This window comes from Halichoerus grypus, chromosome 3, assembly GCF_964656455.1.
Source record: "Halichoerus grypus chromosome 3, mHalGry1.hap1.1, whole genome shotgun sequence".
Lineage (NCBI taxonomy): Eukaryota > Metazoa > Chordata > Mammalia > Carnivora > Phocidae > Halichoerus > Halichoerus grypus.
Genome location: NC_135714.1, coordinates 5,020,500 through 5,032,708, shown reverse-complemented (window position 1 = coordinate 5,032,708; position 12,209 = coordinate 5,020,500). Strand labels below are relative to the sequence as shown.

The 12,209-nt window shown below is 55.5% G+C and overlaps 2 protein-coding genes across 2 annotated transcripts in view; both read right to left on the bottom strand.

Moving 5' to 3' along the window:
• C3H4orf50 (chromosome 3 C4orf50 homolog) overlaps nucleotides 1-5,097 on the bottom strand; it is a 110,313-nt gene extending 105,216 nt beyond the window's left edge. The window contains exons 1-2 of the mRNA XM_078068172.1: nucleotides 3,959-5,097; nucleotides 463-861 (exon numbers count right to left, since the gene is read on the bottom strand). Coding sequence (XP_077924298.1) covers nucleotides 463-785 — 323 coding nt within the window. The 5' untranslated portion in view covers nucleotides 786-861; nucleotides 3,959-5,097. The remainder of the gene's footprint in view (nucleotides 1-462; nucleotides 862-3,958) is intronic.
• Nucleotides 5,098-6,140: 1,043 nt separating this feature from the next.
• JAKMIP1 (janus kinase and microtubule interacting protein 1) overlaps nucleotides 6,141-12,209 on the bottom strand; it is a 126,981-nt gene continuing 120,912 nt past the window's right edge. Inside the window, exons 20-22 of the mRNA XM_036104667.2 lie at nucleotides 10,392-10,457; nucleotides 7,439-7,514; nucleotides 6,141-6,266 (exon numbers count right to left, since the gene is read on the bottom strand). Coding sequence (XP_035960560.1) covers nucleotides 7,464-7,514; nucleotides 10,392-10,457 — 117 coding nt within the window. The 3' untranslated portion in view covers nucleotides 6,141-6,266; nucleotides 7,439-7,463. The remainder of the gene's footprint in view (nucleotides 6,267-7,438; nucleotides 7,515-10,391; nucleotides 10,458-12,209) is intronic.

Genomic DNA, 12,209 nt, shown 5'->3' with positions numbered 1-12,209 from the left:
CAGAGAGGACCGGCAACCCAGAGATAAGCCACTGACAGGCACCCTTCCTGCCCCTGCAGCCAGAGGGACATGCGGGGAGGAGGCAGTGATACTGCGCCCAGGAGCCAGCCACCAGGCGGGGGAGGACCAGAGAGGAGCCCGAAAGCATGGCTGGGTCGCTGTGGGATGTCACCCCTAGCAGGAGAGGGGAAACCCTGGTCTCTCCCTTCCTCCTCCCTTCGGTGCCTTCCACTGGCTGGACCCCCATGGAAGCTGGAGCTCAGGAGCCTGGGACACGGTGCGGGCTCAGCCCCTGACCTGCGGAGCAGAGGACGGGACAGGAGGGAGGAGGAACCAGAGGTGGGGCTGCCCCAGGCATCCACATCCTCAGCCGCAGAAGCAATTCAACACACTGATCTAAGCCCATTAGGATGCCCAGGATTCGCTAAATACACCAAGAGGAGGTGCAAACACTGTATTTACCTGCTCCTCAGCCCGGCCTCGGACATCACGTACTTGTCCACAGTTGCCAAGAGCTTTCGCTTGGAGGATTCCAGCTGCTTCCTGAGCGTGCCCGTATCCACTTCTGGGCTTCCGGCTGCTTCGTCCGCAGGACGGCCCCGCTCCTCACCACTGTCCTCTGAGTCCTGAAATACCCAGCAAGTGTCGATCTTCACATCAACGTTCATTACGTCAAACCCATCACTGCTGGGCACTCTGACAATGTAGCTGAAGCTTTTCTCGGTCCGTCCCGTAGCCGTGGGCTCCATCCCATACAAAGCTCCCGGGTCAGGACTTCGTGACATTAAGTGGATTTGCAACACTGACTCTCTGGAGATCTCGAGATGTCCGCAGGGCCTTCAGATTGCGCACGAGAATAACCTTTGAGGAGGGTAGGAACAGGTGAATTATTCACGAGTGGGCCTTGGGTTTCATTCACACGCATCATACAATATGAATGAACGCCTCTCGGTTTACAAGCTGGCGTGCCAGGAGGCACCCAAAGCAAGAAAACATCGCAGAAAGGTCACTTGGAATTAAATGCTTAATGATGTGCACAGAGAGGTAAGATGAAATTTCCAGGCAGGACCATCAGAGATATAAATTCTCGGTGGTGCAGCTCAAGTTTCACCCTCCTATATGAGTGAATGAAGCTCTATGCCTCCTCTCTGAGGATCAGAAACATTAATCAGGGACCTAGGGCTAGTGCTGCACTCTGAGTATTGCCCGAGATCTCGGTCACATCACCCTAGCTGGTCCAGCTGTGCCGGTAACCCTAGGAGGTGAGCATTATCATACCCATTTTGTAGATGGTGAGACAGAGGCTCCAGAAGGTGGAGGAGCTTGTCCAGGCCTCACATAGGAGAAGTGCTAGAATCAGGATTCAAACCTGGGTCTAAATCCAAAACTCAGGAGGTGAGAAATGAATGCACCACGACCCCGGCAGGAGCAAACATGTCTTGCAGGAGGGAGCCAGGGGTTGGAGGGACTGCAGCTGACAGAGGCGGGCACAGGATTCTGCCAGGTGGAGGCAGCCTGGGGGTCCCAGACCCATGGCAGCATCAGGACAGATGAAGGGAGTGGCCGGTCCTGTGGGTGCTCGGACGGGAAATGAGGAAGGACAGACGGTGGCTTAGGGCCATGTCCGTGCGGACCTTGAGCTCCAGGGCAAAGACTTTGGCATATCTCTGGGGCCACTGGGTGGGGGGGGGGGGCGGTCCTGGGAGTGTTTAGAGGCAGGGAGGGCCTGGTCAGATGTTGCTTTGAGGACCGCGCCCTCTGGGGCATGCAGGAGGTGACAGGGTAAGCCTTTTGCCATCTTTCTGATCCAGGAATGTCTCTCTGAAGGGCCTGGGGACCATCTCTATGGAATGCAAACATCCAAGGAAAATACAACCCTGTCTCCCAGGTCCTGTAGGAGGTGAGGGGCCTAACTTCAGGGGATGCCTGGCTCCACGCCCCAAAGCCACCCTGTCATAAAGATGAGAAAAGTTTTGTTCTTCTTTGTATAAAAAAAAATAAAATGAGATGAAAATTGAGAGGAAGGCAAACCATAAGAGACACTGTTAACTCTAGGAAACAAACTGAGGGTTGCTGGAGGCGGATGGGGTAACCGAGTGTCGGGCATTAAGGGGGTCACGTGATGTGATGGGCACTGGGTGTGATATACAACTGATGAATCACTAAATTCTACCTCTGAAACTAACAACAACAACAAAAAAACCCAAATTAACAAATACAGAGGGTCACCCCAACGGCAAGGTGAATTTAGGGTGACCTAGGCATAAGAGATGGTGCTGTCCTCTTATTGGAAAACTGATCACTATTATCCTGAGGACATGTACGGAATGGATTGCGGCTGCCTGGCTAATAAAGGGGTGAGATTCCTTTCTGTCTCTGCAAATCTCTGAGCAGAGCACCTAGGATGCGCATCACGTTCTGGTTTGATGCTCATTCAAGAATAAACATGCTTCCTTTCTGGTCTACCTCCACGGAGAGGTCTTCTGGGTTGGGGGAAGGTTTTGTTTTAATTCCACTGCTCCAGCAGTGGCCGGTGTGCTGGGGTGACCCACAGAGCTTGCGACAGACATGGAGGCAGCAGGGTGGGGTGGCGGCTGAGAGGGGTGTCGTCAGGCGCCTGGACCACACGGCCTGGGATTGAATCTCATTTCTATTCTCAGATAGAATCCTGGGGAAATTACTTAACTGCTGGGCGTAGTCTGGGGGGGGCATAGTTTGGAGTCTGCAGAAGCCCCCAAGAGCTCTTACGACAACCTCAGGGAGGAGCAACCCCAAATTGGCAGGCCTCTAGCAGGTTCTGGTTAAATGTGAGAAAACTGGCAAAAACAAACATGTCATTGTTTGTACTGGGACCATCGGGCAGAATTCCACAGGTCACAAACTGGCTATGGAAGGTGAGGGAAAAGCTGGAGCCAGAGGGGACTGTGAGACTTTCCGCGCACAGGATGGGAGTGGGAAGAAAGGGGGAAGGAGCGGCTGGTGGGAGGAAAGCTAATGAATTTGCTCAGATAGGTGTTGAGCTCACGCTAAAGCACCGTGTTCATCTCTCCAAGGTAACCCTGACAAGGAACAGGGGACACAGTGCCCAGTGCCCCTGCAGCTAGCCCCCCTACACACAAGACCTCAAACTGTGCCGGGTGCCATCAGTAAATCTCGGGCCTTTTGGATGAACTGAGCATCCATGCAGCACACACGCCCCCCGTCCTTTTGCATTTCACAGAAGTCGAGCTCAGGATGCGCCACAGAGGGCAAACACATCCGTGAGCATCGGGAACCAAAGTGAAGTGGGACCAGCAGCCAAGTCCTCGTGCTGTACGTGGACCCCCTTGTCCCGGCTTGACTGGGACTTACCCCACTTTCAAACTGGAAGTCCCACATCCTAGACAAACGGGGAGGGCTTGTCAGCCTGCGTTGCTGGTCTCCTGGCCCACAGCACCGCCAGAACGGCGGGGACAGGACATAGGGGTGACCCCTGGACATCCCTGCCCAGCTCCGCATGGGTTGCCGCTGGCCACAGAGGAGCCAGGAATGAGGGTGAGGGGCTTCACCACGTGCCAGCAACTTGCCAGGGCTCTCCCCTCAGCCTCCCAGCAGATCTGTGAGGAGGGTGGTGGGAAAGGGTAGACCCAACCCTTCTCCTTTCCACACGAGACACTGATCGGGGGTTCAGCTGACCACGTAGCTCTGCTGCCCTGGGAGCCACACCCGCGGGGAACTTTGGCTGCGCTACGAGGCGGCTGTGAGGGGTGTATGCCCCCTCCTGGGAGCGGAGGGCTGTGATGGAGTCCGGGTACACGTCTGCTGGGCCACCAGAGCTCCGGGGTCCCCTGACTACAACGGCTCTTGGAACCGGGTCTGTCCCTGGTGGGGACCTTGGAAGCAATGCCCGTGACGGCCACAGGAAACACTAGCCCCTGCTGGGGGACTTTGGGTTTCTAAGCCAGGGCTGCTCCCATACCTGCTGGTGTGGGTCTCACTCCCTTGCGCTGTCTCGGAGAACGGCTCCTGGTCCCCCAGGGGTCGGGTGGTCTCCTTCGCCGACAAGTCCCACCGAGGGAGCCGTGGGTGCTGCCTGTCACATCTCCCGCCAGGATCCTGGAGTCCTGCAGGTCTGTCTAGTCATGCCCCATGGAGACAAGAGGCAAGATGTTGCATGGAAACCATCACCCCCATCCCACGGAGAAGTAGTTAAGACTCAGAGCAGCCGGTACTTTGCGAGTGTCTGCTGCGCGAAAGGGGCCAGGCTGGGAGTGGACCCAGATGGGTCTGACTTCAAAGCCAACAGCATTCCTGCCCTGTTGTCTGAGTGGGAGAGCCGAGCAGACAGAAGGATGGGGACAGGAGGGCATGAGGACCACCCCCCTGGATGCTCCTGCAGTGGGGAGAGGCTGGGCACTCGGTGCCTCAGAAATGCTTCCCAGAGACCCATGTGCACCTCCGGACTTCTGTCTACTAAGTTAGCAAAGCAATGGCTCTCTCTGCTGCCTGGGCCCCCAGGGGAAGCAGATGGGTGTTCATTTTCACTCACTGCATGGTTCCATACTCCCTTTGCTACCCGGGATGCTCAGCTGCCTGTCTTCAAGCAAAGACACGAGTTCATTCCCATTTGGATACCAAATGTTGGTAAGTCATGGCAGGTGGCCCCTGTCCTGCCACACCTAGTGTGGCAGGTGCTTTGGGTTTAGATTGCAACAGAGAATGGTCACTTCTCAGCTGTCCTGGTGTGCGTTTGCTTAGAGCGCCCCCCCGCCCCAATTCTTTGATTTGGTTTGGACATCCCGCCCCCTCTGGCTGGGCACCCCTTCTGTGCCCACTGCAACGTCCTCCTCCATCCTTGGGTTTGCCCTTCTGTGAACTTCCAGTTCCTCTGCTGGGCTCCCATCTCTGTGGGTCCCCTCAGTGGCCTCAATCTCAGTCACTTGGATTTCTCCCAGGGTTCTTCTTACTAGAAATCCCAGGGTTGCTCTCGAAGCCCAGCAAACACAAAGCAGTGAATCTTCCCATCCTTGGGATCAGTCCAATCCCTGATGATCCTCCTAGCACATTCATCCTCTCCTTCACACCTTCTGTTTCACTTCATCCCTCCTAATTCCACACGTCTTCTTCCAGAAGTTTAGGAGAGAGCAGTCACGTGAGCAGGGGCCTCTTCTGCAGACGGTCGCCCACCTACCCCGCCCGCCCTAGGATAAGAGCAGCAGCCACACCCCCAAGTCTCTTTCCTTCCGAGGGGCTCCCTCCGGGGCCGACTCTCACCAGCTCCTGCCTGCCCTCCTGGCTGCCCCACTCCGTCTTCTAGGAGGTTCCACTCAGGGGCCCGTGTCCTGAGGTCAGGAAGGGCTCCTTCCTCCACGACTGTGAGAAAGTAGCGCTGGGGTCAGAGGGAGGCTTGTTCCCCACGGACGCGCCACAGAACACTCCACCTTCCAGCATTTTCCCTCCAAAGCGCCTTGCAAATTACAACCAAGATGAAAGATAGCCTGGGACTGGTAAAATCTGTGTCCACCTTCTCAGTCCCCACTCCACATGGCCCCAGGGACAGTCATGCTCTGCGACTGTCGCCGTGTCACACCCACAAGAGTGATGGAGCCCGTGGCTTCCTTCTTGGAAATCTGAGGCCCTTGGATCCGCCCTCCACAATGGGCGAGCCTCCAGCCCCTCATCAGAGTCCTGCTCGCTCGCTCGCTCTCTCTCCCTCCCTCCCTGGTCGCCACCTGCTGGATCAGCTGCACAGGGATCTGAAGGGATTTGCTGACCAGGGTTTGAATTCAGGTTCAGGTCACAGGGACATTTGCAAGTCACTCTGGCTGACAGATTCCGGGCTACATGAAGCACAGTTCATGGAGACATATGTACATAGGTCTGTGTCCAGCTGGTCACACCCCCGTGGCCAGGGGAGGCATGCAGCGCAGGGACAAGGACTCCGGCCTGGTCCCTGACAGTGCAGTGGCCCTCCAGTGACTCAGTTTCTAGTAATTGCACTTAGTTTCCTGGTATTCAGGTCTCTGCCCCTCGGGCTTTGAAGGTGCCAGAGTGGGGACTCGGAGGTGGCCCCGAGCTCGACAAAAATCCCCATCGTCTTCAGGGCTCCTACAGCTCGGCCCAGCCAGGACCCAGCCATGGATCCAAAAGGCTTCCTCATCAAGTATGCATGGATTCTGTTTTCAGTCTCTGGCTTGAAATAGCTTGTTTTGCTGTTGAATTTTGGTTTGAGTGGGGGTTGGGGTTGCTGTAGGGACTCAATTTATTCCATAAGCTCTTTTTCTATCCTGTAAGATTAAAAAACAATTTGAAATGCTGTAAGACTCAACGGTTAAAATGGCTGGGGAAGCCCCTGGCTTATCTGCCCTACCTGCCCCCTCTTCAGTCCCAATCTCTCCAGCTAAGCCCACTAAAGGACCTTCCCTGACCACGTAGGGTAAGAGGAAATGGGACTTGGATGGCCTCATCTCCAGTACCTACCCCACCCCCCATGGTTACCCCCACTCCCCATCTGATTAGGCCTGGGACAATCCCTTTACTAGTCACTACACAAACACTGCATGAATGTCAACCACATGCCAAGCACTGACCTAGGCCTTGGGACACAGGAGATAGAAGGCAAAGCCCTTGCATTCAGGGGCCAGGCTCAGGGCTCCCATGAGAACATCAGGCAGGGGAAGAACCAGCAGCAGAGCTCGGCCTGGGAGTCAGGACAGCTAATGCGCACTGTGGGCATCCCCAGAGCTCAGAGGGCTCTCAGCTTGGGCTAGATTCAGAGACAGAACTGTAGATCCTAGGGGCCCTGGCAGATCCCCCCCAGCCCCAAGGTGGACACTCAGAGCAAAGAGAATGGGGAAGGACATGGGTGCCCAAGCAGGAACTTGGTGAGAGCTGGGTCCTGGGGGCACGCAGGGCAGAGCAGGACCAGCTGCCCCGATGGCTTCCGTTCAAGGTCCCTGAGCATCAGAACCAGGCATAGGGTTAAGGGTGGGGGAGGGGCAGGGAGCTGGGGGCTCTTCACACAGGCTTCCTGGGTATTTTATGTGCAGGTCATGGACTTGCCCATCAGTCTCCTGCTCCTGAAGACCCCTGACCCCAGAAACCCGCTATGGTCTGGTCCACAGGCAATAGACAGCCCCAGAAACTAAAGCCAAAATAGAAAGAAACTTTGGAAAAACCACACCCCCCCTTTTGAAGATGAACTACAACAGGGCAGAAACCAGGTCCCCACTGTCCCTTCTCCTTCTTCACAAAGAGCTCTCCCAACCTCCCTCTGAAGGGTTGGACTCGCCAGAGACCCCTGGTGGCCCCCGCCCAGGGAGCCAGGGAGCTGAGGCATCTGCCACAGGCCACCTTCCATGGAGCCTCATTGCTCAAGGAATGCTATGGTCAGAAATGGGAGAAATTCTCCTTTTCAGAAAATCATCATATTTATCTGTGAAATTAAAAGAATACCAACCCGACTTCTTTGCTTAGTGAAGTCTTCAAGGCCACAGAATGAATGCTAGTGAGAAAAACAAAAAAAGGAACAAAAACTATAAAATAAGACCAAAAGAAAATGAGGGAGAAAAAAAAGAAAAGAAAGAAAGAAAGATGTAAGATACATAGCATGGGATTCAGTGACACATTTCACAAGAACTACCGCACCAGGTTCAGGTTCAGGAGGAGGAAAGGGAAGTGAGCGGGCCTGGGCAGCTGACCTCACTGGGAAACCCGTCCTCTGGAGTCCCTCCGCATCCCCAAGCGCTCTCCCCAAACCCCCGGCTGATCCAGACAGACCAGGATGCTTTCGGCGCTGAGACGTGGCTTTCCTGCAGATGGTGGCAGGACGCGCTACAAACGGAGGAAGGACCCTCCCATGGTCACGGCTGGTGGCTCCCACCGAAGGCCGGGTCTGGCCTGTGCCCAAGGACCAGGCATGTTCGCCCCGGGCCACAGGCCCCCCAGACCCACTTGCCCACGAGCAGAAGCCCTCCCCCCTGCACCATCTCTGCCACGGCCCCCTCTCCCAAGAGACCATTATTTAAAATCTTTTGTGCCATTCAGTTCGTCTGCTTTAAAAGAAAAAAAAAAATAGGGGGAAAAAAATGGCCTTAAAGGAAGGAAAAATTATACAGATCAGTTTGAAAGTAGACTTCTCTTTCTGAACTGAATTCATGACCCGCTTTGTTGCGAAAGAATTACTGCTCATTAGGTAGAACCTGTTGGAGCATCATCTGGGGCTTTTGAAAATCGTTCTCCCTCCCCCCATGAGGTAATAACTCCCCTAAATTATTTATTGAAAAAATTAAAATCCAAACAGACAGCCACCACCTTTTACACAAGTTTTAGAGTCACTGGAGGTTGGAGCCGGACGGGGCTTACATGGAGTCACCCAGCTGTCATTTTCTACGTGGGGTAACTGAGGCCCGGGGAGGTGGAAGGACTTGCCAAGAGCACCCGGTGGGGTGTGGCAGGGAAGGGTTCCTGGCCACTGACATGAGCCACGCTGCTTGCCCCCCTCGGCAACTCCTTTGCGACAAGAGGACACAGACCATCCTGCACACACTTGCTTTGCCCAGGAGGCCTCCTCACTAAAAATGCCGCCTGCCTTATTTTACGTGTGCCTAGACCACCTCGTAAAACTTTAATGAGCCAGACAACTGTGGCGTGTTTGAAGTCTCTTTGCTGTCTTTTCCTGCTCTGTGACCCATTTTGCCCACTCGAGTCCTAAAGCCCAGCTGGGGGACTGAGACGCAGAACCAGCGTTGACGGCCCACCGACCTCGTCTGGGCCTGGGGCTCAGAACATCACACGCCCACGCTCATGCAATCCGCACAACCACCCCAGAAGACGGGGAGAGACGCGAGCCCCCAGGCCAGGGCGGAGGGATAAATCCCCCAGGGTTCCAGGGCCGGCCTGGGGCACAGCCCAGACACACCTGCCTGCAAAGCCAGGTTATCCCCGGAGATTCTTGGATGGAATTAGACTTGAGAATCCCTCGGGACCTCAAAACCGCCCCAGATGGTTGCGGTGGCATCTGCTTAAACCAGAATCCCACAGAGGTTCCCAGGGCTCTAGTGGGAGAACTGGCCCGAACCCCTGTGCTGAGCCGGCCCGCCACGACCCTCTGCTGCCCCCCAGAGGACACTGCCGGTTGTGCGGGCCAGAGGCGCAGAGGCTCTGGATGGAGAAGGAAGCTGACTCCTGCATCCTCTCAGGAAAGGGGAGGAAGCTTCTAAAACTGGCTTAGCATCATCTGAAGAGCTGTCCTGTCTCTTTGGGCCCACGGTGTTTGATTGCCTCCAGGTTGGGAAGGGGCTGTTTTCCTACTTTTAGATTATCTGCCCAGAAATCGGTCCTCGGGGGACTTCTGTGACTTTGGCCCCACTTTGCCCACGGGGGGAATTGGCGTCCTCTCTCTTAAGACCCGCCTCAGGCAACTGAAGCCCACCAGTGCCCTTTCTCCCTCTTCCTCCCCGGGGTGACTGCATATCAGCCTTCGAGGTTGACTGGGATCCCCTCCTTGGGCACATCATCCCCGATGACCCCCGGACAGGGCTGGCGCCTTCGTGTGGCTCCCGCACGTGAGCTTACCTCTGTGACACAGAACGTGCAATGACAGGCTTTGCTTCACTTGTCTATGACTCATCTATGACTCGTTTGGCAAACACGTGAGGTGCCCTATTCCACGGTGAGAACTGTCTTGAATACAGCGATGCATACAAGCTGGTCCCTGAGCTCAAGGACCCCGTGGTCACCGGGCGGATGTAAGTGGGGGGACCCAGAGGCCACACACATGGTTCTGAGTGGCAGTTGTCTGTCTGCCTGGACCAACGGAACATGCTGGAGGGACTGAGGGGTGGCTGCGGCACCCAGGAGACCAGCTACACCTTCCCAGCTGCGGCATCAGGGTCCAGCATCTGAACCCACCTCCGGCCCAGGCTCCCCACCCATAAGATGATGCTAAAGCAGAGAGACACATGAGGCCGGGTGTCAGCATGGGACAGGTCAGCCTTGCTTCCCGCCGGGAGGGGAGAGACTCCCAAGAACACACAACTGGGTTTTGGCACACAGAGGTCATCTAAGGTGAAGGGGTCCGTGGGACAGAACCAAGCCTGGCTTATTGCTCCAGAGAGGGTCACACTGTCCCCGAAAGGTCTTTTGTGAGGGAAAATAAAAGACATCTCACCCCCACTTTGCCCACACACAAAGTTGGTCCCAAACTGCACTTTTCTTCCCTAGAAAAGCCTTTGAAAGAGCTATTTAGTTCGTGGATGTGCCCATCTTGGGGGGACCGGGGCAGAGAAGGAAGGCTGGAGGCAGCCCCCTCTTGCATTACAAAGCTGGCATTGCAGAAGGACAAGGCCCCACGGTGACCAGTCCCAGCAAGAAGCCCCAGGGGATGGGGGAGGGGCTGGGTGCCCCCCTACCTTTTCCTCAAGCTCCTTCAGATGTCTCTTCTGGATCTCCAGCTTAGCCTCCAATTCTCGGATTCTCTGAAACACACGACCTCATGCATCAGAAAAGGTAAAATTTCCAGGTTCAAAACTTACTCTTTACTCTTTATCGTGGTGTGGCACACAAGCAGAGAATCGGGCAAATACAGGTGGGCAGTGTGACTGGGTTTTATACGTGTGCAGGCCCGTATCTCCACCACCCGAATCCAGATAGAGGGCCCCCACCAGGAGGCTCCTCGGGCCCTCCGCTCTCCAACACGGAGGGTCGATATTGCCTGTTCTTGAAGCGCACGGAAACAGAATCACATGGTGTGGACTCTTAGGACAGGATCTCTATAAAACAGAAGCATCCCACCTGGACCAGGACACGGAGATGCCCGGTGCAGGCTAATAAAGATCATGGATTTGAAGTGGCATCAGATGATGTACTCGTGCAAGACTGACTTAGCTGGAGCTGGGGCGCTGAGCGGGGGAAGCGAGGACCGGCCGTGGCCATCACTCCCACAGGCACCCCAGCCCCTTAGAAGCCGGCTCAGTACAGGTGCCAGGATGGCCAAGCGTCCCGGTTTGCTCAGGACATTCCTGGTTTTTGCCACTGAAGTCTGGGGTCCCCGGAAACCCCTCAGCCCCAGGAAACTGGAAAGGCTGGTCACCCTGCCTGCTGCTGTGTCTGCCGAATGCCCCTTGGGGCACTCACCCCCGCTCCAGGGTTTACCAGCCCATTCCTTCCAGTTCCACATGGCATCCCACCCAGAATGTCTGGCAAGTGTGAACCTTTTCCAGACTGTCACATGCCCAAGAGTCACCCCTCAAGTGCTGGTACCCACCGCCCCCCCGACCACTGCCCAGCCGGCTACAGCCCTGCCAGGCCTGAATGCAGATGCAGAGTTCACTCCTGCAGAGAGTGCTCGGGCTGCAGGGTGGGCGACCCAGGTCAGGCCCAATAAGCACGTGGCCTCCACGGACACTTAGCCAGGCCTGGAGAAGCCTTCCGTGCATTCTGTAGGACAGTGGTTCTTGAATCCAGATCAATGTCACCTGGAAGGCTTACAGATCACTGCCTCCCCCAGCAGAGTTTCTGACTCAGTTTCGGGGGGCTGAGCCCGAGTAGCTGCATTCCAGCAAGTTCCTAAGTGATGCAGATGCTGCTTGTCTGGGGACCCACTTTGAGAACCACCTCTATGGACACATTCACCCACTCAACAAATATGGGTCAATATGCCTGGGGCCCTAAAGAGTTTGCAGTCCAGTAAAGTTCAGATAAAAGCATTATTCGGGTACCCAGATGGTGCACTAGATGAATACAAATGTCATGGAGAAAATCAAGCAGGGGTAGGGAAGGGGGTGGGGTGCTATTTTATGTGGGTGCTCCAGGCAGGTGGCGCTGGAGCCCAGAGGGGAGAAGAGTGGGGCATTGAGCCGTGAGCTGGGGAAGCCAGAAGAGGCAGAGCCCAGCCCAGCACCCACAGTGGTTTGCTAGACTTGGAAGGGGGAAGGGAATTCCAAGCAGAGGAAAGAGGGTGCACAGGGACGTGGGGGTGTGGGGACAGGGGCAGAGCTCAGAGGGTCTGGAATGTCCCAATGAGGAGCTCAGAGATTTGGGGGTGATATGGGGAGCCTGTGAAGGGTTTTAAGCAGGGAAATGATGAGAGTTTGATTTTGGCAGAAACAGAACGGATTGGCATGGAAGACAAGAAAATTACTTATCCTCAGATAGGAGATCTCGGGCAAGTGATTCAACCTCTCTGGGCCTTGGTTTCCTGATCCGTAGATTGGGGGTAATTGTGTTGC